A 27180-nucleotide genomic window follows, 5' to 3' on the forward strand; every position below is an offset into this window, starting at 1 on the left:
GAAGGGGAGAGGGTTACTATACTTCCCGGACCCTTGTTGGGATTCTGAGCATCGGGATGCCGCTGTCGGTATATTGACGGCAGGCATCCAAACAAACTGTCGGTATATGTTCCAAACAAAAACCAACGTTTCAGGGCAGGCTAGCCGTTTATCAAGGTAACAAAAACCTTCATAAAAGGGCTTACATGCCCTGAAATATTGTTTTCTGTTTGGAACACAAAATATATATGCACTTAAAGTTTCTGAGTGCTGCCAAATCATTTCAATTGAACTATATATATGGTATACCGTTATATTTGGTACACCGTTAATAGTACAAGCGTTTTCTGCTTAATTTTTATTGAAATAAGGAGATTTATGTTATCACCTGGTTAAATCCTTTTCTTCGAGATCCATAGGGGACACAGGCAGAGACCATGCATATAGGGTGGAGCAGGAGGAGTCCAGGCACCAAGTAGTTAAGCTTCTTCTCCCAACAGCCCCAGCTCCTCCCCCCCTATAGCCCGCCCCTACCCTAGCCAGTTAAGTTAGCAAGCCCAAGGTAGGAGTGAGAAAGGAAGCCTGGCCCTCACATACATAAAGGTCCAAACACCTAGAAACGCTAAAAGGAGAACTGGAAGCAAAGTGAAAACCCTGCAAGCCAGGTGCATCAGGGTGGGCGGCCTGTGTCCCCTATGGATCTTGAAGAAAAAGGAGTTAACCAGGTAAGTCCCTTTTTCTTCTTAACTCCATAGGGAACACAGGTAGAGACCATGGGACGTCCCAAAGCTGTCCCATTATGGGAGGGGATGCGCCAGAGCTGTGCTGAGAACCCTTCGGCCCAAAAACTGCGTCCACAGTAACGAATGTGACAAATAAACAGTACTGGAGGAAAGTATTTTTGGAGACCCAAGGGCTGTTTTACAAGCCTGCTCAGCCGAGGCACCCCTGGTGAGCCCCCCAAGAAGTATCCACCAATCTGGAAAATGATCCGACATAAATACGGAACAGGGAAGTCCGCCACAGCTAAAGCGTGAGAAATAATCAAAGAGAGCCAACTGTGGTAACTGGTCAGTTCCGTTTAGAAGATTCAAAGAGGACAAAATGGGGATCCTCCCTACAGAGATCCCGGGTCCTATCCACAGAGATCTGGAGGGCCCGCCCCACGTCCAATGAGGTCTCCTCCATAGAACAATCAGGTGCCTGAAACACAGGGACCACAATGTCCTGGGTGATGAGAAACCGAGAGACTACCATAAAATGGTAGCCAAAGCAAGTTCGAAGAACAGCCCGGTACAAGTGAAAAAACAACAATGGAGAGAGAAAGGACAACGCACCCCAGTGAAACACTTGCCAGTCCGACGCATAGCCAGCAGGAAAATGGTCATCCACGCAAGCCAATGAATGTCAACAGAGTTCAAGGGCGATGACTGAAGAGCTTGAAGCACCAAAGACAAAGATCAAGGAGCTGAGAAACAAAGCCGTACGAGGAGAACACCTTGAAGGAAAGATCGTACGTCAGGCATCAGAGCAATCTGTCTCTGAAAGAGGACAGAAAGTGTGGAAACCTGCACCTTCATTACCAGGATTATCATGCCGCCCTCTAACTGCAACTTGCGGAGGACCCAATATAGGAGGGAAGAAATACTAGTGATTCAACTCCCACCGGACTGCCAAGGTATCCACCCGAAGGGCTCCCGGATCCATGGCATGGGAGCAGTACTTCAGAAGCTTGTGTTTGTGCAGAGATGCCATCAAGGCGATGTCTGTCCAGCGAAGGAACAGCCGAGCCAGGCAGAGAACTCTGAAGATTGCTGGACCACAAGAGGAAGATCCAGGAGGATTTCATCCCATTGATGAGCCCTCCGTGAGACTGGAGATCTATAGAGAGACTAATATGTTCCCTGAGAACATCCGGAGACTGGGCAAGGAGAGGAAGGTTGTCTAGAGAAGGTAGAAACCTGATACCCCAGCGGCGTAAATGAGCTGCCATGACTTCTGTCAAAAGCTGTGGGGCCATGGAAAGACCGAAAAGCAATACCCGAAATTGGAATGCTCCCACAGCCCGCAAGCCAGAGGAAACTCTGGTGACTGAGCCAGATAGGAACCTGCAAATAAGCATCCCAGAAATCCAAGGAGGCCCTGAGATCCCCCGGATCCCATGCTCGAATGATGGAAAGTAGAGGCACCATGCAAAATCTGGGGACTCACAAAAACCCCTTGAGGGTTTCCAGGTTGAGGAACGAACCCTCGGCTTCTGAACCAAGAAGAGACTGGCATATAAACCTTTGCCTCTCTGAGACAGGGGTACTGGAACAAGTACTCTGGAGGCCAGCAGGGAGTGAATAGAGTCCCCCAGTGCTTCCACCGGAACACCTGTGGAAAAATTAGGTTCTGAGACCTTTCCTAAAAGACTACGGTGTAGCCCAGGGAGAGAGCACCTTGCCCTCAGGCATCTGACGTGGTCGCCATACAGGTGTTGGAAACAGCAGAAGTCAGCCTCCCACACTGGCACCACCCAGGTGGAGGTCTGCCTTGTCACGTGGCAAGCCTGTCAGTAGGCCTGAAGGCTCGGGCTTGGAACCCTTGGAAAAGTAACCCCGGAGACCTTGAGAAAGGTTGGCCCCTGGCCCTTCCCTCCTGGCGAAATAAGAGAAAATTAGAAGTTCACGACCTAGGTCACAGAAAGGAGGAAGGCTGTCCTGGATGCCGTCCCGCAGGCTACAATCGTGTCCAAGTCAGGACCCCAAAGAATGCCCCCTGAATGCGGAAGAGCATCTATGGCCTTACTAAAGTCTGAGTCAACGCGTCAGAAACAAAGCCAGAGGGCTCGCCTAGCAGCCACGAGGAAATTGACACCCTGAAGGCTAGGACACAGTATCAATTGTTGCCTCTCCTAGATAAGAGGCCACCCTCTGATGTGCTCCCCTAACACTAATAGCTTGTTCCTATGGGCATACGAGCTGATGCTCTCCTGAAGAGTGTCACGCCTGAGGATTGGTTTGGATACGAACAGGCGTGGGAGGCTGAAGGAGAGATTGGAGGAGCGTGGATAAATTTGGGTGGCTTTAACCAGGACCTCCTCATATAGGAATATGAGGATATGGTAGTGAATGAGGTGCCCGAAGGCGAGGACAGGATAAAGAAAGTCTATTTTATTAATACGTTGAGTTGAGAGATTAATAGTTTCATTTGACAGAAGTCTGATGTTGAATAATATAACTTGCTTTGATAAGAGTCCGATGATGAAGAACAATAACTTTATTTAATAAGAGTATGATGATGAAGAATAATAACTTGAGTTAATAAGGATTCGATGTTGAAGGATAATAAATTAATTAGTTGAAGATACAATGTTTGAGGAATAGTAATTGATTTGCTGAGGATCCGATGTTTGAAGAATAATAATTGATTTGCTGAGGATCCGATGTTTGAAGAATAATAACTGATTTGCTGAGGATCCGATGTTTGAAGAATAGTAATGTTGATCGGTAAGGACCGATGGTGATATGAGAGATAATTCTCAATGACAATTCCAGACTGCAGCAGATGAGTCTGGTTCCAGATGAAGGAAATAGAATAGGACGGACTGTACCGTTCAGATAAGACATATCCAGCTCAGTACTTGAGCTGTAACTTCAGCTAAGAGCAACGTTGTATTGGCAACAGAGGCCAGTCAGGAAATGGAATTAATAGGGCAGGATCCCTGATGATTGGACACTGCGATCAGCAGGTCAGAAGGCAGTGTTCTGAATGGAGGCTTAGCGTCAGGTGAGAGTCCAAGATGGCTGCGCCCCGTTCAGGAGGGAACTCTGGCGTGTGGCCTGTGTGTCACCATGCTGAGGAAGCCTGTTAGGAGCAAGAGGTCGCAGAACCACCATCGGCATGCCAAAACATCAGCCGGGAGCAGCGTTCAGCCCGGACGGACCTCTGTGCCATCCTGGACAAGGCACCAGAGAAGTAAGAAGGCAGTTTTAGTAGTGCGGATCGTGACAAAGAGCGGTTGTCCAACCTCTAATGACTTCAGCTACCTAAGCAGAAGTCAGAGCTGGAAATGCAATAGCGTCTGCAGAATATAAGTCCCTCTTTAGGGAAGTTCCAATGTCCTGGCCATCTGATCCTTAAGGGATGCCATATTTGGACTAGGAAGGGTAGCATTTTTGACTATGCGGGCCATGTGAACATCTACCTGAGGAGGAGATTCATTATGCCGGGTCCGCAGCAGATACTGGATTGAAGGGGGAAAAGCGGCTAAAAACCTTGAGGCGCCTATTAGGGTGAGCCCACTCCTCCGTAGAAAACCACTTGCTGCGCAGTAGATGGGAATTCTGCAGAAACTGTTTACTGACTCTTGAAGGCCGGAGCAATAGCCTTAGGTGCCTGCTCGGCATCATTGATACGGAGAATAGCTCTCCACATGTTAGACAGGGCCGCTACATCTATCTGCGGTAGGGATTCCTCCGGGATAGACGAAGGTCTCAGCATCTAAAATATCAGACATAATGTCCTAGTAAGCTAAGGAACCTAAGGAGTCCGAATCATAACAGAACAGTGGCGCAGAACTAGCTCAACTAGAGGGCAAGCGTCTGTAGTGCGGTCCCTGTCCAGCCTCTGCTGGAAAGCTGTAGACACCTGCGCAAAATGCAAGAAGAACTGCATCCATGGCGTCCCAAGGCAAAATGCTACAAGGTACCCTGAGACAGTACAACTGGGGACAGCTGAGCCTGTATGGATATTAGTAAGGGGAGCGGGTCGTGGGGTTTCCAGTCTGTTCGTGACCTGCAACCTTACCTGTGAGAGAGGTAGCCCAAGCCGGTTCCAGGTGGAAGTCATGGCTGACTGACCCGCTGGCTGCGAAACACCGGACACAGAGCCCAACGTGGTCCGGAGCCTCAGGAGAAAGTCCTGAAGCACCCCCATCCCTGGGTGCTTAGCCTTTGTAAAACATGGTACCGTAATCCAGGGCAGTCCCCACACACCAGCTAGGTAAACTACTGTGTGCAATAAAGGGGTGGGGGGTGTAATAAATGTGACCTCACTACCACAATAAGTGGGGCTTTACAGTCGCGGGCTTACTAAGCTGCTCTAAAGAAAACAGGTGAGAAATAAACATAAATACATGCACAGAGAAACAGTCAATGCTGTTTTTAACAGTGGGCAGTTAATACTCAACAATACAAGCCCCACTCGGCAGGAAGGAGCTTAATGCAGGGCATTTTTCTAAAATCTAGAAGCCAAGACAACTGCCTCCTCCCCCTCCCAAAAAAAATTACAGGATTAAGGAGCACAGCTCTGTGTGTTATGCAGCTTTTACACACAATATACTAGTCCACAAAATGGCCACAGTTGAATGGATGTAGCAAAGACCCCCTGCTCCCCCCCCCCCCAGAAATAACAGACCACATTTGTAAATAAACAATGGTGACAGAAAATACCACCCCCCTCCTCCCTGGGGCCACATTACTGAGCACCTACCCCGGGCAACCAACCCCCACAGCCACACCACTAAGGGGGTATGCTCAGGCAAAACACCCCTCCGCACCATCTCCCCTTGGGCCACACTACTATCCCTCCGAAGCCACAATCCCAGGCGACGCATAGACCCTTATACCGGAGAGCTCTATGCAGCCGGAGTTAGGTGACAGCAGATAGCCGTGACGGATGGCAGAAGTCAGCACTGGCCGGGGCGGAGAGCAGAAGTCAGAGCTGGCCGGGAAGGACAGAAGACAGCGCAGGCCAGGACGGACAGGGGGAGTCAGCGGAGGCTGGGACATACAGGCCATGCAGTCAACGCAGGCGACACTCGCCACATGTACACCTGTGCATTAAATGCCCGCCGCAATACTACAGACATGCCCACGAATCTCCGCTGGGGCTGACAAAGATCTGCTTCATCCCTCCCTGTCAAATCTGGTCGCCAAGCAGCAAAATCTGGTCGCCATGGCGACCTGGCACCCGGGATTTGTCGAGCCCTGGCTTAATGTATAACGTGATCCCAGAGGGAGAGATATACAGGGAGACAGGAACCCTATACTACTCTACGGAGACTAACTGCAGCAGGCACAGATTAAAATGGCTGCTTAGCATCTCAGATGGAAGGGGAGAGAAAGAGAAGTATCCCTATGGCATGGCTTCTGCAGTGATGGAGCGGGGGAGGAGCTAATGGGGAGAGCCTACCTCCCCCTTCCTGGATAAAATCCCCCAGGGCAATGGCTGATCAAATAGAAGTGCCCTGGTGGTCTAGCGGAGGCACCAGGCGGTCTAGCGGAGGCACCAGGCGGCCTGGGCGACCGCTGTCAGCACTGCCGGTTGTCTCCCACACCGGCGGTGATAGCCGCTGCAGCGCGGCTCTCTGTAAGCAAGGAGCCGCTCTTACTTTCTGAGCACTGTCCGTGCCCCCCCACGGAATGCGGCTGCACGTCCCTGGTGTGCTGGGGGATCGGCCAGAGTCACTGACACGCTTGCCAGTGCTGCGGCCGCCAGCGCAGGGGGTCACTGGAGCGGCACTGCAGGCATCCTATAGGACGCATAGTGCTGCCCACTCATACATAAAAATAAATAAAATGAAATAAAGAAGCACAAACTGCTGAGCAGTCTCTAGAAATGTGCCTTGCTCCTGCAGGGCACCAGATTAAACTGGCTTGCCTGGGGCTAGGGGTGGGGTATAGGGGGGGGAGGCCGGGGCTGCTGGGAGAAGCTTAACTAGTTGGTGCCCGTACTCCTCCTGCTCCACCCTATACCCATGGTCTCTGCCTGTGTCCCCTATGGAGTGAAGAAGAAAACACCTATTAACACAGTTGGTACTTTTATATGCCTAAGTTGCATACTTCCTTATGTTTATTGAGTGGGATCCTCTACAGGAAGGTAGTAATACCCCTTTGAGGTCTGTGGCAACAGATTTCTTGGGGGCGATTCATTTCAGTGCAATGCTGAATAAGCCGGGGAAGTAGTTCCCAGAGCTATTCAACTCACCGTGCAGTTAAGTCCAACTAGAACTACTTAAATCGGCGCATGCCAGTTATTGCGCCTTAAGCTGGGTGTTTAGTCGCGCAAATCTGCATTCCCCGTCTAAAGTTCTGGCAGAGAGGGTGTAAGCGCTACGGTAACTTAGAAAACAGCATCGCGGCTGGCACTTAAGTCGGATTTCTGCTCGCACCTCAGAAGGATATGAGCAGTAATCCTGTAGTCGAATTTAACAGCGCAGTGAATTGAAAAGCTCTGGGAACTCTTTCCCGGGGCTGTTCAGCATTGTGCTGAATTGAATTGCCCCCATCATTAGGAGATTGTGAATGTGAATATTAATACAATTACTGATACGCCATAATGTAACTTTGTTGAACTATATAATTGGATATTGCAATTATGTAACAATTTGTCATTGCATAGTATTATAAAGATTTTTGTATTTTGTTTAAAATAACACTGTGCCAATCTGCTCCAATTTAAAAGTTGCCTATAAATACATATTGAGGTGGTAGCAATATATGAATAAAGTATCCTATAAAGTGACACATATGTGTATGTTATAGAATCTGAGTGCCCGTTACATTATTATGAATTATTTGCTATTACTTGCTATACACCGATAACAAGATATGGTAGAAGTGTGGGCCAGTTATCAAGACAAACAATACCAGGATTATATATAGAGAATCTTTCCATAAATTTTTAGCACCAGAATCACTTTTTTTAACAGTTTATGAAACTCTTTTTCAATAAAGATCATCATTTTCATTTTTAATGTTTTGCATTTTATACTATAAACATAGCAGTTACATTTTAATTTATAATACTGCATAAGTGCCTAATATAGAATACTTTTCTTTCAGGTTTATATGTACCTCTATTCTAGAAAAGTGTAAAGGTAAAGTGTAGGTCAACAGAATCTGCGGTCATCCTGCGTGGATTACTTTTTCTTTATTTTCTTTGATATTTGGACGCTCAAATAAATTTATTTCACATAACCAGCCTGCACCCCACACATTCCACACTTTTCATTTCCTTTTTCCTGTTTAATCAGAAGCACTCACATGCAGGGCCCTCTTTCACCTTTGGTTGTCTGCACTCCATGTACTAATACATATACAGGATAATAATAACACAATAATAACACAATTAATTTGAGTTCTTGTCTTTGTTTTGCAAAATTTGCTTAATTGTATCAGTGCTGTACTGGATTGGCACTATGTTACCTCTAGAGATTTTTTGTAGTCACCCAGATGAAATGAACAGTATCCGATCCACAAATCTGTGTCTTCTTCACTCTCCCCAACATGGCGCTTAAACTATGAAGACAAATTCATACATTCAATTTAATACAAATTTCTTTAACGCAGGATTTGTGCTGCATTAATTACAAAACAAAATATTACTCTGCTCAAGGAAGGGGTTTGTTTTTTTTTGTCATTGTTTACATAATATCGACATGGTTATAATGTAGATAGTAAACATGTTGACATTCAGCGTATCGACACTGATAAAATGTCTACTAACCCCAATGTTGGGTATACACTGGCCGACATATCGGCCGATATATATATATATCGTGGGCGCATCGGCGGGTGTGTACCAGTGATATGTCATTGAACAACGTCATTCACAGACATACCATGCCGGCTGTGCAGCACAGCCAATGCCCAATATATCTACAGATATATTGCTGCATTGTGCTGTGTGTATGGGCAGTCAGCCAACCGCCCGTATGCTAGCTGCAGAGGCCGCCAGTGATTTCCAGCTGAACTGTGTGGGCACATGTAAATGCCCGCCCAGTTGTGACATCAATCACGATGCATCGGGCTGACGATTGGTAGGTGTGAATGCACTTACCACTTGTCAGATAGGACGACGGATCAGACAGGTGGCTGATCCTTCGTCCTAGTGTGTACAAAGCTTAAGGCTTTTGTCTTGGAGTTGAGTGATAAAATTGTGAAAGATAAAGTTCCAACCAATCAGTTCCCAACTGCCATCTGTACAATGATAGTTAGAAGCAGATTGGTTGGTACTTTAGCTCACACGCTTTTATCTCTCTCCAAGCTTTAATGCAGGGATGGGGAACCTTTTTTATGCCGAGTGCCATTTTGATATATAGAACATTATTTGCGGGGCCCGGTACAGGCCACGCCCCCTCCATGTGATGTCAAACTGGGCGGGGCCACAATCGGCGGTCATTACAGCAATCCTGAGGATGCTCCAGGGAACTGTAAGGGCAGCGGTGTGACTAACTGAAGCGTACTAAGAACGCTCCAGGCGGCACTGCTGCATAGATTCTGGCTGCAGAGTGATATTCTAGGCACCCTGCTAGCCAGATGAGGCTAGCAAAAAAAACCTCAGAGGGCCAGACCAAATGATTCCGAGGGCCTTATACGGCTCCCGGCCTGAGGTTCCCCATCCCTGCTTTAATGAATACTCCCCTAAAGGAGAGGCTTGTTTAGTAATTTTTATTTAAATCAAATAAATAATTCTAGCTACAAGGAATTGCAGCATTACATGTACAGCCTCCTAACATGGTTACCCAGAGATTATCTTTTTTGTCTGCAACTGAGACCACCAAAAATGAAAGAATCATACCTCCAGTAGTGATATTGCCCCAGTAAAGTCCCGTTGGGTCAATAACTCATTCAGTTTGGGTACATTCTTTCCTTTCTTTTTGTTCTTATCAACCGGCTGTAGGTCACTGCTTACAGCAGGTTTGGCTCGTGATAGCATCTGAGAAAATAAATGATTTATTAGAAGCGGGAAATGTACTGGGCATACAATGCTATTCTAAGTACTTAAGACCAACCTGCCTCATGCAAAATCCCTCAAAAATAAATGAAATCATGGGAGTGAAATTGTCAGACTTTTAATTTCCTCTGACAAAAACAAATTATGTATATATATATATATATATATATACACACATACATACAGTCAGGTCCATAAATATTGGGACATTGACAGAATTTTCAGATTTTGGCCTCTATTCATGTGCTTTAACTGCAGACTTTCAGATTTAATTTAAGGGTAATTACATCCAAATCGGGTGAACGGTGTAGGAATTACAACAGTTTCAATATGTGCCTCCCACTTTTTAAGGGGCCAAAAGTAATGGGACTATCAACTCAAAAGCTATTTCATGGATAGGTGTGGGCTATTCCCTCATTATTTCATTATCAATTAAGCAGGTAAAGGGTCTGGAGTTGATTCTAGGTGTGACATTTGCATTTTGGAATCAGTTGCTGTCAACTCTCAATATGAGATCCAAAGAGCTGTCACTATCAGTGAAGCAAGCCATCATTAGGCTGAAAAATCAAAACAAACCCATCAGAGAGATAGCAAAAACATTAGGTGTGGCCAAATCAACTGTTTGGAACATTCTTAAAAAGAAAGAACGCACCGGAGAGCTCAGCAACACCAAAAGACCCGGAAGACCACGGAAAACAACTGTGGTGGATGACAGAAGAATTATTTCCCTGGTGAAGAAAAACCCCTTCACAACAGTTGGCCAAATCAAGAACACTCTCCAGGAGGTAGGTGTATATGTATCAAAGTCAACAATCAAGAGAAGACTTCACAAGGGTGAATATAGAGTGTTCACTACAAGATGCAAACCATTGGTGAGCCACAAAAACAGGAAGACTAGATTAGAGTTTGCCAAACAACATCTAAAAAAGCCATTACAGTTCTGGAACAACATCCTATGGACAGATGAAACAAAGATCAACTTGTACCAGAGTGATGGGAAGAGAAGAGAAGGAAAGGAATTGCTCATGATCCAAAACATACCACCTCATCAGTGAAGCATGGTGGTGGTAATGTCATGGCGTGGGCATGTATGGCTGCCAATGGAACTGGTTCCCTTGTATTTATTGATGATGTGACTGCTGACAAAAGCAGCAGAATGAATTCTGAGGTGTTTCGGGCAATATAATATGCTCATATTCAGTCAAATGCTTCAGAACTCATTGGACGGCGCTTCACAGTGCAGATGGACAATGACCCGAAGCATACTGCAAAATCAACCAGAGTTTTTTAAGGCTAAAAAGTGGAATGTTATGCAATGGCCACGTCAATCCCCTGACCTGAATCCGAATTTCACTTGATGAAGACAAAACTGAAGGGAAAATGCCCCAAGAAAAAGCAGGAACTGAAGACATTTGCAGTAGAGGCCTGGCAGAGCATCACCAAGGATGAAACCCAGCGTCTGGTGATGTCTATGCGTTCCAGACTTCAGGCTGTAATTGCCTGCAAAGGATTTGCAACAAAGTATTAAAAAGTGAAAGTTAGATTTAGGATTGTTTAGTTTGTCCCATTTCTTTTGGTCCCTTAAAAAGTGGGAGGCACATATAGAAACCGTTGTAATTCCTACACCGTTCACCTGATTTGGATGTAATTACCCTCAAATTAAATCTGAAAGTCTGCAGTTAAATCACATCTTGCTTGTTTCATTTCAAAGCCATTGTGGTGGTGAATAGAGGCCAAAATATGAAAATTCAGTCAATGTCCCAATATTTATGGACCTGACTGTGTGTATATATATATATATATATATATATTGTTTTGATAAGCCCAAAAGGAGAGAATTCATGTAACATAACAGACTATATGGAAATATTCTGTGCAAAACAAACAACATCATCAAAGCATCACTATAAACAATTAACTCTTCGAAGGAAAAGTAGTAATATATATATATATACATACATACATACACACATATATATATATATATATATATATATATACACATACATACATACATACATACACACACACACATACTGTGGCCATGTCATCACTGAAATTCGGGGGATTCAATTCTCAGTGATGTTCCGCAGCTGTGCATATATCGGCCATTTAGGGTAGTGCCGAAATCGCAAGTTTTCCCTCGCACCTCTATGGGGTACAAGGGAAAACTTGCTATGCTAGTGGGAACTATGTGCTGGTCCGGAATGGCACATTGTGTCGAATTTAACAACACCCATAGGCCAGTATTCAATTAGCCACAAAAAGTCCCGGACTTTTCGCTGCAATCGCCTGTTTGAGACGCGAATTTGCGGGATGCGCATCCCTGCGTTTCGCCCTATCCAATTACTGAATAGGCGAAAATGCAAATAGGCGAATGCAGAACAGGCGGAAAGTACTGAATAGATTGGGGGAATCAGTCTGTACCCCAAAATAAGACGCTCCGACACTGGAAATCATTACAGATGTGTACTATTAGCCCTAATAAACATACTTTGTGTCCTTAAGTTTTGTTACAATCTTTCTAGAAGCTTTTTTGTAAAAGTGGTGAAGAATGATATAAAATACTATTTTTTTGGTTAAAATAAATAGTGCAGTCAGATTTGGGGTACTTGAAAATGGGTGCTAGCATATTTTTGTGTCTCTAAAGTGCACTTTTAAATATGTGAAAAATCCACAAGCTGCAAGCACCTGATATCCTAAAAACACCTGTCTCATCAATACAGCCCCCCAATAAACGCTAGTTTTTAGCCTTGTCCCCCACTTTTTTCATTTTTGCTCCCAAAATTATGTCTTTTGGGGGGTTTTCTGAGGTAAATTTTTATTTTTGGGGGCAGATTTGTCCTTTGGGAGTGTGTCCAAAGGGTTCTAAATCATTTCCCCACATTTGCACCCCAAAATAGAGATTTTGCACTTTTTTCCGCCTGCCATTCATTAGAGAAACTTTTCCGCCTGTTTCAGTGAATTGAGTTTCCGCTTAGACGAAAACATCCTGGAATTGAATTTGGAGATAAGACGCAAACAGGCGAAAAGCGACTATAGGCAAAACTTTTTCGCCGATTACAGCTTTTCGCATCTAGTTGAATCCGGCCCATAGTGTAGTGTTCCCTCTAGCTCCGGCGGCAGGCAGGGCGTCGAAGCTATAGAGGGCAGGCCCGTGCGCGCGCCGAAGGCGCGTGTGCGACCGAGAAGGGGGCGTGGTCATCGGAAAAGGGGGCGTGTCTATAAGACGCGTCCCCTTTTCGTCACTCTTGGGGGCGTGCCCGGCACTTACGGACACGCCGGGCAGCCCCCAAGCCCTGCAGACAGGGAGAATAGATGCCGGGCGCATGCGCCCGGCGTCTATTCTCCGGCGGTGACCGGGTCACTGCATGTTTCTCCACCCGTGGGACACTGCGTCCCGCGGGTGAGAACGGCTCCCGCAGGCTGTTAGGGCAGGGCACTTTTTGCCCTCCTCCTGGAGGGCAGGGTGCTTTTTGCCCTCCAGAAGGAGGGCAGGGCGCCGCGCCCCGCTAAAACAGCCTCACACAAACTCACACTCGACAGTAAAAATATGAAGATTGCGCCATATAAACTACATGTGTCCTGCTAACTACTACTTGTCACATCACTTTGTATAGTAATAACAGCAGAAAAACATAATTATGAATTATGGTACAAAATAAAAAGAGATTCTCCATATACTGAAAATCTCAGAAATACTAGAACTGCTGCATAGTGATATAAAGTATACCACTCCAGTGGTATGAGGAAGGGAAGCCTACGGGTGAAACGCGTTGATGAATTACTAAACTGCCACATCATCATTGGGAAAGAGTAATGGCCCGTACACACAGTCAGATAAACTGCACGATTTTCACGATAATGATCATCGTTATCATTAAAATCGTACAGTTTCTGGTCCCTGCAAGCGATGGTCCATGCACTGGCACGAATGGTCGATGACAACCATCGACTGTCGCCCGTGCATGCAGGCCAACCAGGTCGATATAGACCAGGTTAGCCTGTTTACTACAGGGATCCACCATCGTTAATCGCGAGTCGTTATAGTCGTTAGGGGGTTAATGCATGTGTTGGATGCTCGAAAACGATCATCCAACACATGCAGGTTGATCGTTATCTGATAGTCTGATGGTCTGACCGTGTGTACCCTCCATAACTTATACACGGGCATTCCTCGCATGTTGGACAGCACTTGCTGCAACATATATAAATTACATCCATAATGTTCCATATCGTTAATTCAGTTCTGAACTTGAATGTATGCAGAATTAAACCTGTATTTAAAAAAAGACCCTTTTTCATTTATGAGCATCCAGAATTTAATTTTAACCTAGCACCAAGCACTTTGAAATCACTGTGGTTTATATTTGTATATTGGGGGAGACCCTCCTTGTCAGAGTGGGCTGCAGGGTAGGAACACTATATATATCTCTGATTACATAGTGGTGTAAAACTAGTAGCAGAGCATGAAAAAACACCTATATTACATTGCAACACTTTTATTTTTTGCTCTGTAAATGATTCCTGTATCACGTGTGTGTGTGTGTGTGTGTGTGTGTGTGTGTGTGTGTGTGTGTGTGTGTGTGTGTGTGTGTGTGTAAAAATAATGCACAATCAATACTGCACTACTTCTCTCACATTATTATAATTTATTTATATGGCGCCACAAGTGTTCCGCAGCTCCTCACAAAGTACATAAACCATACCTCCCAACATTTCAAAGGAGGGACAGGGTGCGCGCCTTCGGTGCCCGGAAAGGGGGGTGTGCCTTCCAAAAAGGGCAGAGTTAACTGAAACCGGGGCAGAGCCTCGCGGCTTCCCCCGCTTTCGTCACTTTGGGGGCGTACCCAACACTCTCCGAGATGCTGGGCAGCCCCCAAGGCAGTCTGTACACAAGAGAACAGATGCCGTGCGTTCTCCTCCTGCACACCTAGTATGTGCTCTCCCCAACTACCCCCCCCCCCCCACACCGCGGGACACTGCGGCCCGCGGTTGGAACAGCGGGACATTCCCAGAAAAGTGGGACAGTTGGGAGGTATGCATAAACAAATTGTAGACAAGCGACTTACAGAACAATACAATACAGGACATGGATAATATATATTGCTACATTAGCGACCATAACACCCAGATAAGCAACAGAGCATAAGCAACCAAGTGTTAGCTGCCCTAGTGGTGAGGAAGTAGTAGATGAAACTAAAGTAGGGAGAAGCACAAGAAGGTAGAGGGCCCTGCTCGTAGGAGCTTACAGTCTATAATAACATGCACAAAAAGCCCAATAGTGCTGGTGGCTCAATATATAAATGTCCTCTTTTCATCAAAAATTCGTTTCTCCTCTTTACTGATCAATCACCAAACGGTATCTACGCTATATCTATCGATTCTATATACACACACACGTATACATTGTGTAAAGTACAATAGAAACCCAATGTTTGCCAGTATAAGAATACATCACTGATCTTGACCATCAGATTCCTCACCATCTTGGCTCACAGAAGCGACGCTCCAGGAGGGAGCGGTGGCCGATATAAAACCGCTATAAGCAGCCGCTGTAGATCCTGCCCGGACAGCCCGTTATAGACGCCAACAACCGTCCCCGTTTCCCTAGCAACAATCACAGGAACACTGCGCAGGCGCTGAGCACGCTCCGTGCACGTGACCATCTGTTGCCGTCATTGCAGTAAAGAAACATCGCATCGCACCGGGAAGTAGTATTACGGGTAGCTTAATACATTTCAATGACATGCCCAATGCCAAAGGTGTGCGGCTACCACGCTAAACGTCTAGTGCTTTAACATGGTAGTGGCACCACGTCTTTGGCATTATGGTTTTTCCAGAATGAAATATGGTGGATTAGTGTTTCCTGTGACGGTAGGTGTTACACCGAGGTGTGGAACGCACCTCCTTCTTGTTAGGTTGCATCCGGAAATGAGTCAATGAACATTATAGGAAGTACTGCACATCTGAAGCGGATCTATCCACTTCCGTGCTTTTAGACTACAGTGTAAGTGCTGCCCTGCAGCCTGAGCTCATTTGTGGAAGAGATGTCTGATAAAGGTATAGTTCACATTTTTATCGGAGCTCCGAATATATCAGCATCTGTGCCATGGAGATCTGACATATATCCTTCAGATGGTCAAAAAACGAAGTGGGAAGAAAGCCCTTATGTTTGTAATGAGGAAACTCTATGCAAGCAAAATACTCGCGACAGCAAACCCTCGGTGACTCCTGAGTTACTTGGAGGTGCCCCACATGGCAGCCAGCATTATCACAAATCTGTGTGTTGTGATCCATCTGCACAACAGTCTCTTGTTACTTCTAAGTATAAATCTCCTTTTGTGCAGAAAACAGATACCCATAGCACAGGGCTCATTTTGGATTTGGTATCTAGTACAAAAAACTGTCATATAACGTCAAGTTTCCATAAACCTGCAGGAGACACAAATGATGTTCTTTGTGACCAATTGGATGTATCATACCCTAAAAAGACAGAAGATCTTAATGGTGTGGAAACGAATACTAATTATGTAATATCTGCGGAAACAGAGTTCCTTACAGTTTTTACATCTAGCCAGGTTGCTGTAGAAGGTTTTGAAAATATTTTTGAGCAAGATGCATCTTTTGCACAAAATGAACCAAAACCTCTCAGTCCTTCCAAGCCTTACCAATCAGTAGGTACTCCGAAAAGTGCTCTCAGAGAAACCACTGCAGCTCGTGATGTTATGCAAGACTATTTTTCCTGCTCTCTTGAACTTTTTACTCATATACCTGACCATGAGTCCAACAAAGTGGCATCAACATTTCAACAATCTGAAACTTGTCTAAAAAAATCCGCTGCCGGAATCCTTGAGCTCAGGAACCATGTTGGGAGTGCTAGTTGCAAAAGAAAAAAAATCACCACGTCTTCTCCCTCTCCTCCTAAACATGATCAAAAGTCTAAAAAGCCTAAAAATTCCACCTCACCAGTAAAACTCTTTAAAAAAAGGTATGATGAGCATAGACCACAAACTCCTGTAAAATCATTGACTCTTCTTAAACACTGCTCAGACAAAACCAGAGAGTACAATATTTTGGCTGTTGTGCTTTATCCCTGTTATGTTAAAGAAATTCAGGTGAAAAGTGGACCAAATGTCGGCTCTTCTTTTCCATTAGCAACGATTGTTGTTTTGGATCAGTCGGAGGCTGAATGTAAAGTACTCATGTGGAGATCTGCTGCATTTTGGAGTTTAGCCGTATTCCCCGGGGATATTGTAATGCTAACAAATATGACTGTGTCCGAAGATAAGTGGAATGAAAAACCCTTCCTACAATCTACTTTTAGGAGTCGGTTGATACATTTTGGAAGCTGTTCTACTCCTCTCCATGATGAAAGTTCAAACATGAATTACTCAGTTCTACAGGAGTTAATGCACTATATTCATATTAAACATAATTACTTAAAACAACTGCCTCCACGACAGCCCCAGAAACTGGACAGTATACAGTATGTCAGAATTGCCCAGCTTCAACCAGAATTGCTCGTCCATTCAATTCTAAAAGTAAGAAGTATTTCCATTCTAAAGGAGTGCACATATAATTTCAAGGGGTTGCAGCAACATAAAATAATTTTGAGCGTTGACGAGGTCAGAGGACAAATGGGGGTCTTAATACTGTGGGGAGCAACCATTTCTTGGTGTGACCAGATCCGCTGCAAAATAGATCACATCTGGGTGTTTAAATATTTATTAACCAAGAAGAATGTAATTTCTGGAGATCTGGAGTTACACACTACGCCATGGTCCTCCTATGAATGCTTGTTTGATGATGACAAAAGAGCTATAGATTTTCGAAAGCGGTACATTGAAAACGTAATACCAATAAAGCAGATGAACCTGAAGGCAGTCATTGAAGATAGATATTCAGGTGACATCCAGGTGAAAGCCAGCATTTCAGAATTGGAATTTCTTATCCCAGGCAATGAGAACATCTTCATGACCCATGAAACCTCATTTACAGATCTTCTGATGTCTCTGTCTGCAGTTATATACTCAGGCTGTGGAAAATGCAAAACACAGCTAAAAGTAGATGAGAACCAGGTGTATGAACAGTGCTTTGTTTGTTTACCGTACAACCAAGTTAGAACATTTTACCGGCCAGCACTAATGACTATTACGAGTGAGGGTTGTGGGTTACGTGTCCATGCCCCATCAGATATTTTTGAGAAAATTTTTTTAAATATATCTCCTAACTTGTTACACAAAACTGCAGCCAACTTCTCTAATGTAACCTATGGGACTGTCATAGCAGACCTTTGCCATTCTCTTTTGGCTGAGACTGGAGAATCTTATTTGTTCCTCATAAGAAGTCACTTTTTGCTTGATGAAAATAGCATACCATTAGAGCAGGAATTTCATGTTTTGGATTTTCATCTTGATCTTTAATATAAACTATCTTAGATTGCTTTTTTTTTTTTTTTAATTCGCCACTGACTTTTATACAACACTATGAAATTGTAAGGCTGGAACGTATGTTTTATTCTCAAAGGGAAATTAACATATATATATATATATATATATATATATATATATATATTGTAAAATGTTCTGAAATCTAGATTATATAAAACATCATTTGGCATTTGTATGTGACATTTAAGGTTCTTTTGGAGTAATAGACTTGCGGACCACCATCATTTTATGTTTAACTTTTCAGATTCTTAATTGGTATGTTCCAACTTTTCAAACACATACAGACTGAGAGCCAGGAATATAGGATAACATACCCCTAATGGTGAGTACAACAGAATGATGGACACTTGTGGGAACCAATCATGTTTCAGGGGGCTAGGTTTGGGAGAATCCATGTCCATTGAAATAGAATGTAAACAATAACAATAAAAATCTAGTCCTTTGATAGGACCACAAGGTGACACTCTATCTTCTATAATTTGCTTATTGAAGGAGCCGTCACATATAATCTCTCATGATCATGGGCAGATTAGGATGTGATTGTGACCATGGAAATAATTATGATATTGGCCTTGTGTAGGTAGGACTAAATAAACTTTAGGTGGAGTCAACTTGCCTACCAGTTCCCATAACTTAATGACATACAATACAGAAAGCATCCTAGTGGCTGATATACAGTAAATAGATCATCGTAGTGTGAAATCAATATCTTGTGAAAACCATACAATACAAAGAACATGTTAAGGCCTTATATAGAACACATAATTGAAATGTAAATTATACAGTGCATGCTGGTGACCTATAATTCAGATAACATCCACAATACAATACAGAGACTATCTACAGACCACAGTACAATATACAAGGCATGCTAGTGACAACTATAGAATAGAGTGCTACCTATTGACTGACATACAATACACAGTGTATCTTGTGCCCTTCACACAATACAGAGAGCATCCTACTGACAATTTTACAGTACAGAGACCATCTTAGTGACCACCATACAATACTGGGAGCATACTAGCGTGTATCCAAGTGACCACCATACAATGTAAAGGGAATGCTTGTGACCACCACAAAGTACAGAGAGCACCCCAGTGACTGCCATACAATATAGAGAATATACTAGTAGTATTCCCGCTAGAAAGCGGGCAGGGCGCTGGGGTTGCTGTCTGGGAGCTTGTGCGCGCTCCCGAAAAGGGAGTGTGACCGGGATGGATTTTGCCCTTTTAAAATCTGGCAGGGCCGGGCAACCCGCTAAAATAGCCTAGCGGGAACACTATGCTAGTGACCGCCATGCAAAACATTGAGCATCTTAGTAACAAACATAATATAATATGGAGCATACAGAGAGCATCTTATGTTGAGCCATACAGTTCGGAGAGTATTTTTATTGTCTGTTATATAATACAGATAACTTTTTAGTGACTGCCATACAATACATAATTTTCTGAGACAGATTTTAAATTATAAGATAGAAGACAGAACATGCAAACCAACATAAAAACTTTGAATCTCTTTTCCCCAACAAACTACTACCAGCCAACCAGGCACTTCAACCCAAGTATTCTGGTACCAACATGATAATGGTCAGCAGAAACACTGCAGCATCTGCCAATCTGTTTTTTTGGCAAGAAAAGACACAAAGTCAACACAGTGGCTATCTTCACCTGTTCTATGTGAGGAGGTAAAAGACGACAAGGCTTCAAACAAGGCTAAAGGACAAATGCAGAGAATATCAGACGTGCCAGAGAGATCTATGGGGGGCCTATACATTCAAAACACTGGTGTGATCCCTATATCCATCTCCGGTGGTTCACATAAACATGTACAAGTGCAGGTGATAAACTACATCTCACTAAAAAAAAAAATGCACTTACATAACAATAATTGTTTTAAGTTGGGTACATAGTATATGATATATTGGCCGATCTTGCGATCCGCGATTTATCGCAAGAACCATTGTATAGTGTGTACACACGAATCCACCCAATTGTTTAATGAATTGATTGGTCACATCTGTTGTACAGCATATCAAGTGGGACAATGCCATAAGCTACACAATGTTACACTTTAAGAATTTTAACAATATACCACGTCCTATGGTGGATCATGCATTGTGTACAGCAATGCAATATATCGTTTAGGTGTGTACCCAGCGTTATACAATCATAATCTGTTATTCTTTATGCTCTATGGCCATACACTTTAAAAAGATTATCTTTCCAACCATCAAACTAGTGGACTGGTTGAAACGAAAAACCGGTAATGTATGTGAGCAAATGATGATCGACCACTTCCTCCTAAATGCCGGAAAATGGACAACCAGTGTGAATGCCCATTTTCAGTGTATTCCTGTGTTTGGGAATAAAAGGTTGCTTGTCACTTGCTCCCATACATTACCAGATTTTCTTTCCAACCAGTGAAATAGTTGGATGGTTGGAAAAATAATCTTTAGGCTTGGGATTTATTTTTCCACAGCTGTATTTCATTTGCAATTAGGAAACAAATAAGGGATTCCTCTAGTTTCTCATTCCAGCTGGGACTTGTCTATTCTATTTAGCCACCAATACCCTTCAACTTACTTTTTTTGTCACTACAGTCTGCTTATATGCATATATGTACTGTAAGTACACATTTTTGAGTTTCTTTGTTATTGCTTTTAATAAATGTAATGCAGTAGGAGAGGCAATTCAATTAAATGCAGTGTTAAATAGCACCGGGAATGAGTGCCCGGATATATTCAATTGCACTTAAGTCAAGAGATACAGTTTATGGCACCTAATAGCGGGTGTTTAGTCGCAGTACACGGCATTCTCTGTCTTATGTGCCGGCCGCGATCTTGTTAGCACACATACTAAAATCTGCTACTAGCACTAGTTTAGAGCAGAAATCTCGCGGGTTAAGAGCGCGGCCAATTGAATACATCCAGGAACTTAACCACGGTGCTATTCAAAATCGAATTTAATTTTATCTACCCCCTAGGTGATTCAGTTTTTTTGACAGTAAGTCCCTCTCGCCACATATGCAGTGTACAGTATCAGTGAGTTGCTTCCGCATGCACCTGCAATTGGTGTGTATGGCAGTGCAAGGGTAATTTCAGGGGAGGAAAGGATGTTAGGCATGGCCTAGCATTTCAGAGGCACTAAGCATTGCCCTGAAACATGTGGCAATGTTCTTATTGCAAAGTGGCCATACCCACTACATTATGCAGTAAAACATCCATGGTGCCCACACTCCCATCCCAATTCTAAAAAATTGAATGTTCAGAGGTATAGCATCACCCAACACAATGTTAGTTGCATCTTCAGGTGGGCAGAGTAAGGTGTGTGACTTTGCAGGCTAGTGGGCACCCAATTGGCAGTTTATCCTGATATCTGCTCAGGTGGGCAGGGTAAGGTGTATGACTTTACAGGCTAGTGGGCACCCATTTGGCAGTTTATCCTGATTTCTGCTCTTTGTGGTTGATATTGTCTGATGAATTCAGGTGATCACTAGACAATAACCTCTAAGAGGCCACACCATTTACAAGAGAGTTACCCCTGAGTATATCGAAGCCTTGATGGGGAAAATATTCACCTATACTGAACTATACAATAATTTCTGCCTTACAGGAGTGTTCTCTGGTGTTCACACAAGATTATCAAAGATTAACTATTCAGGCGTAAAAACATTTGACAGGGGGTCTCCTCTGGATGGGGGACTTAAAGCGCTTTTTTTTCATTATTATTTATTTTTATTGAAGCAATGAATGTTATAACAGCATATGACAAATAGATAGTAGGTGTAACATTTTATCCAAAAGTAGTTGTACAAAATCAATCATTCAAACAACTTTTGTTACAATATGAGATTTGGAAACAAAACAGTCCAAAAGTTAAGGATAACCTTAAACCACTGAAAGTGCACAGAGAACAGGGAACAAAGTAAATGACACCATCATCTTAATATATAGTAAGATTGACTAATAAAACAATAAACAAAGAAAATAAAAGAAAAAGGGAATTGTGCTCGCTCTCCCCTCCTCCAACCCCACACAAGCTACTGAAAGACAGAAAACTAGAGGACAATGGGAGGATCACCCCCTACCATCCGAGACATGTACCAAACATTATTGGATGACTTAAAGCACGTTTAATGCTCTCTTCCCTTGCTTGTTAAAATGTACAAGTGGTTTACCTTGGATAGGCAGGGAGTAATGATGATTAGGTCTCATTTTCAAATTGATGACATTGCCAGGCCGGGCCACCCCACCTCCCCTGTCTAAACAACAGCAATTTTTAGGTAAGTATTCATTCCCTTTTAAACCCCTGCAGTGCTTAGAATGAGTCACACTTCCTTAGTAGTGAAGGGGTTAAGAGGCCTCAGAAAATTTTATATTGCTGCTCATTACAGACCGGGACGGATTATATGAAGCAGCACCGGCTCCAGGGGGAGCCGCGCCCTGTGCAGGATGGTAATTTGTTGCCCCTTAATTTGTTGAACAAAAATGGGGGTGTGGCCTAATTACCATAGGCAATACCCCTAAATGATGTTATTTGTGGGCGTACCTGTATGGCACATCTCCCGTTAACGTCAGGCTGTTGGGGGCGAACCCAGCACTACGTCAGGAGCTGGTCTGCCCCAGCACTCTTCCTGCACTGAATGAAATCTGTGTACATGCGCACGGCATCCATTCCTATTCTCCAGGGCCGGCACCAATGCACAGCAGTGGAAGTGCCCATCCACCTGCCCGCGGGATACTTTGTCCCACTGGTGGAACAGCATTGGAGTGCCCAGAAACGTGACTGTCCTGCTGAAATTGGCAATGGTTGGAAGGGGTGTGCCCCTGTTCGACTGCACTGGTCGAACATGCCTCGAGCCTGCCCTGATAGGGATGGCGACGGGGGTGGTCGTCCCGGGGCCCACACACTGTCCCTGGCCCCAACCCCAAGATGAACTCTTAATTTCTTTTAACGGAGCTGCCTGCCGCCGCCCGCGTTAAGCCCCGCCTCTCCATCATTTGGCTCTGCCCCTTCAGCTGACTCTGAAGTTTCAGACGTAAGTGGTAATGTGTATACTCTGTATATGTGTATCCATGTCTGTGTGTGTGTATATTTATTTTAGGGGTGAGCGGGTTCGGATTTCTGAAATCCGAACCCCCCCGAGCCCCCCCGATCCGAGTCCGATCCGAGTCAGGCTCGACTTTTCCCGCCTGACTCGGATCTGAAATCGAGGCAAAACGTCATCTTCCCGCCTTCCGAGTCTCGCGGGTTTTGGATCCTATATAAGGTACACACGTCGGCGCCATTTTCTCACTCGGCTGTGGACAGTGAAGAGGGAGGGTGGGAGTTAGGGCTGTGTAGTGTAGTGTAGTGTAGTGCTGCTGTTGTCCACTACTTCAAAGTCCATAGGGGCTGGCTGTGTTGTGCTGTGCTGCTGTTGTTAATAGGGGCTGTGTCCACTACTTCAAAGTCCATAGGGGCTGGCTGGACTGTGTTGTGCAGTCAGTTCTCCATAGGGGCTGTGTCCACTCCAAAGTCCTGTGCAGTGTCCCAGTCCTAAAGGAGTGCTGTAGTGTTGTCCAGGGGGTGCTCTGTCCATCAGGGGTGCTCCCCCCAAGTGCTAAAAAAATAATATATTTTCTGTGTTTGTGAATTGTGTGCGCAGTAGCCGCACGTGCATCAACAAAGTAGTGCCAAGCGTGCGCCTGTGTCATAAGTAAAGGGCCGGCTGGCTTGACCGTTAAGGGTGCTGTAACCCCCGAAAGTACACTCCAGTCCAAACCAAAAAAAAAATTATTTTCTGTGTTTGTGAATTGTGTGCGCAGTAGCCGCACGTGCATCAACAAAGTAGTGCCAAGCGTGCGCCTGTGTCATAAGTAAAGGGCCGGCTGGCTTGACCGTTAAGGGTGCTGTAACCCCCGAAAGTACACTCCAGTCCAAACCAAAAAAAAAATTATTTTCTGTGTTTGTGAATTGTGTGCGCAGTAGCCGCACGTGCATCAACAAAGTAGTGCCAAGCGTGCGCCTGTGTCATAAGTAAAGGGCCGGCTGGCTTGACCGTTAAGGGTGCTGTAACCCCCGAAAGTACACTCCAGTCCAAACCAAAAAAAAAATTATTTTCTGTGTTTGTGAATTGTGTGCGCAGTAGCCGCACGTGCATCAACAAAGTAGTGCCAAGCGTGCGCCTGTGTCATAAGTAAAGGGCCGGCTGGCTTGACCGTTAAGGGTGCTGTAACCCCCGAAAGTACACTCCAGTCCAAACCAAAAAAAATATTATTTTCTGTGTTTGTGAATTGTGTGCGCAGTAGTCGCACGTGCATCAACAAAGTAGTGCCAAGCGTGCGCCTGTGTCATAAGTAAAGGGCCGGCTGGCTTGACCGTTAAAGGGTGCTGTAACCCCCAAAGTACACTCCAGTCCAAACCAAAAAAAAAATTATTTTCTGTGTTTGTGAATTGTGTGCGCAGTAGCCGCACGTGCATCAACAAAGTAGTGCCAAGCGTGCGCCTGTGTCATAAGTAAAGGGCCGGCTGGCTTGACCGTTAAGGGTGCTGTAACCCCCGAAAGTACACTCCAGTCCAAACCAAAAGAAAAATTATTTTCTGTGTTTGTGAATTGTGTGCGCAGTAGCCGCACGTGCATCAACAAAGTAGTGCCAAGCGTGCGCCTGTGTCATAAGTAAAGGGCCGGCTGGCTTGACCGTTAAGGGTGCTGTAACCCCCGAAAGTACACTCCAGTCCAAACCAAAAAAAAAATTATTTTCTGTGTTTGTGAATTGTGTGCGCAGTAGCCGCACGTGCATCAACAAAGTAGTGCCAAGCGTGCGCCTGTGTCATAAGTAAAGGGCCGGCTGGCTTGACCGTTAAAGGGTGCTGTAACCCCCAAAGTACACTCCAGTCCAAACCAAAAAAAAAAATATTTTCTGTGTTTGTGAATTGTGTGCGCAGTAGCCGCACGTGCATCAACAAAGTAGTGCCAAGCGTGCGCCTGTGTCATAAGTAAAGGGCCGGCTGGCTTGACCGTTAAGGGTGCTGTAACCCCCGAAAGTACACTCCAGTCCAAACCAAAAAAAAAATTATTTTCTGTGTTTGTGAATTGTGTGCGCAGTAGCCGCACGTGCATCAACAAAGTAGTGCCAAGCGTGCGCCTGTGTCATAAGTAAAGGGCCGGCTGGCTTGACCGTTAAGGGTGCTGTAACCCCCGAAAGTACACTCCAGTCCAAACCAAAAAAAAAATTATTTTCTGTGTTTGTGAATTGTGTGCGCAGTAGCCGCACGTGCATCAACAAAGTAGTGCCAAGCGTGCGCCTGTGTCATAAGTAAAGGGCCGGCTGGCTTGACCGTTAAGGGTGCTGTAACCCCCGAAAGTACACTCCAGTCCAAACCAAAAAAAAAATTATTTTCTGTGTTTGTGAATTGTGTGCGCAGTAGCCGCACGTGCATCAACAAAGTAGTGCCAAGCGTGCGCCTGTGTCATAAGTAAAGGGCCGGCTGGCTTGACCGTTAAGGGTGCTGTAACCCCCGAAAGTACACTCCAGTCCAAACCAAAAAAAAAATTATTTTCTGTGTTTGTGAATTGTGTGCGCAGTAGCCGCACGTGCATCAACAAAGTAGTGCCAAGCGTGCGCCTGTGTCATAAGTAAAGGGCCGGCTGGCTTGACCGTTAAGGGTGCTGTAACCCCCGAAAGTACACTCCAGTCCAAACCAAAAAAAAAATTATTTTCTGTGTTTGTGAATTGTGTGCGCAGTAGCCGCACGTGCATCAACAAAGTAGTGCCAAGCGTGCGCCTGTGTCATAAGTAAAGGGCCGGCTGGCTTGACCGTTAAGGGTGCTGTAACCCCCGAAAGTACACTCCAGTCCAAACCAAAAAAAATATTATTTTCTGTGTTTGTGAATTGTGTGCGCAGTAGTCGCACGTGCATCAACAAAGTAGTGCCAAGCGTGCGCCTGTGTCATAAGTAAAGGGCCGGCTGGCTTGACCGTTAAAGGGTGCTGTAACCCCCAAAGTACACTCCAGTCCAAACCAAAAAAAAAATTATTTTCTGTGTTTGTGAATTGTGTGCGCAGTAGCCGCACGTGCATCAACAAAGTAGTGCCAAGCGTGCGCCTGTGTCATAAGTAAAGGGCCGGCTGGCTTGACCGTTAAGGGTGCTGTAACCCCCGAAAGTACACTCCAGTCCAAACCAAAAAAAAAAATATTTTCTGTGTTTGTGAATTGTGTGCGCAGTAGCCACACGTGCATCAACAAAGTAGTGCCAAGCGTGCGCCTGTGTCATAAGTAAAGGGCCGGCTGGCTTGACCGTTAAGGGTGCTGTAACCCCCGAAAGTACACTCCAGTCCAAACCAAAAAAAAAATTATTTTCTGTGTTTGTGAATTGTGTGCGCAGTAGCCGCACGTGCATCAACAAAGTAGTGCCAAGCGTGCGCCTGTGTCATAAGTAAAGGGCCGGCTGGCTTGACCGTTAAGGGTGCTGTAACCCCCGAAAGTACACTCCAGTCCAAACCAAAAAAAAAATTATTTTCTGTGTTTGTGAATTGTGTGCGCAGTAGCCGCACGTGCATCAACAAAGTAGTGCCAAGCGTGCGCCTGTGTCATAAGTAAAGGGCCGGCTGGCTTGACCGTTAAGGGTGCTGTAACCCCCGAAAGTACACTCCAGTCCAAACCAATAAAAATATTATTTTCTGTGTTTGTGAATTGTGTGCGCAGTAGTCGCACGTGCATCAACAAAGTAGTGCCAAGCGTGCGCCTGTGTCATAAGTAAAGGGCCGGCTGGCTTGACCGTTAAGGGTGCTGTAACCCCCAAAGTACACTCCAGTCCAAACCAAAAAAAAAATTATTTTCTGTGTTTGTGAATTGTGTGCGCAGTAGCCGCACGTGCATCAACAAAGTAGTGCCAAGCGTGCGCCTGTGTCATAAGTAAAGGGCCGGCTGGCTTGACCGTTAAGGGTGCTGTAACCCCCGAAAGTACACTCCAGTCCAAACCAAAAAAAAAATTATTTTCTGTGTTTGTGAATTGTGTGCGCAGTAGCCACACGTGCA

The 27180-nt window shown here is 44.7% G+C and overlaps 2 protein-coding genes across 2 annotated transcripts in view; one reads left to right on the forward strand and one right to left on the reverse strand.

The window, feature by feature from the left end:
• IFT56 (intraflagellar transport 56) overlaps window positions 1-15389 on the reverse strand; it is a 128375-nt gene extending 112986 nt beyond the window's left edge. The window contains exons 1-3 of the mRNA XM_088468117.1: window positions 15189-15389; window positions 9547-9684; window positions 8172-8264 (exon numbers count right to left, since the gene is read on the reverse strand). Coding sequence (XP_088324243.1) covers window positions 8172-8264; window positions 9547-9684; window positions 15189-15191 — 234 coding nt within the window. The 5' untranslated portion in view covers window positions 15192-15389. The remainder of the gene's footprint in view (window positions 1-8171; window positions 8265-9546; window positions 9685-15188) is intronic.
• Window positions 15390-15674: 285 nt separating this feature from the next.
• SHLD2 (shieldin complex subunit 2) lies at window positions 15675-18144 on the forward strand. The gene has a single exon (XM_088468118.1). It carries the CDS (start codon window positions 15753-15755, stop codon window positions 18126-18128), a length of 2376 nt encoding a protein of 791 aa, XP_088324244.1. The 5' UTR covers window positions 15675-15752; the 3' UTR covers window positions 18129-18144.
• The last annotated feature ends 9036 nt before the right edge of the window (window positions 18145-27180 follow it).

This window comes from Taudactylus pleione, unplaced genomic scaffold (genome assembly GCF_031769625.1).
Source record: "Taudactylus pleione unplaced genomic scaffold, aTauple2 ptg000080l, whole genome shotgun sequence".
Classification (NCBI taxonomy): domain Eukaryota; kingdom Metazoa; phylum Chordata; class Amphibia; order Anura; family Myobatrachidae; genus Taudactylus; species Taudactylus pleione.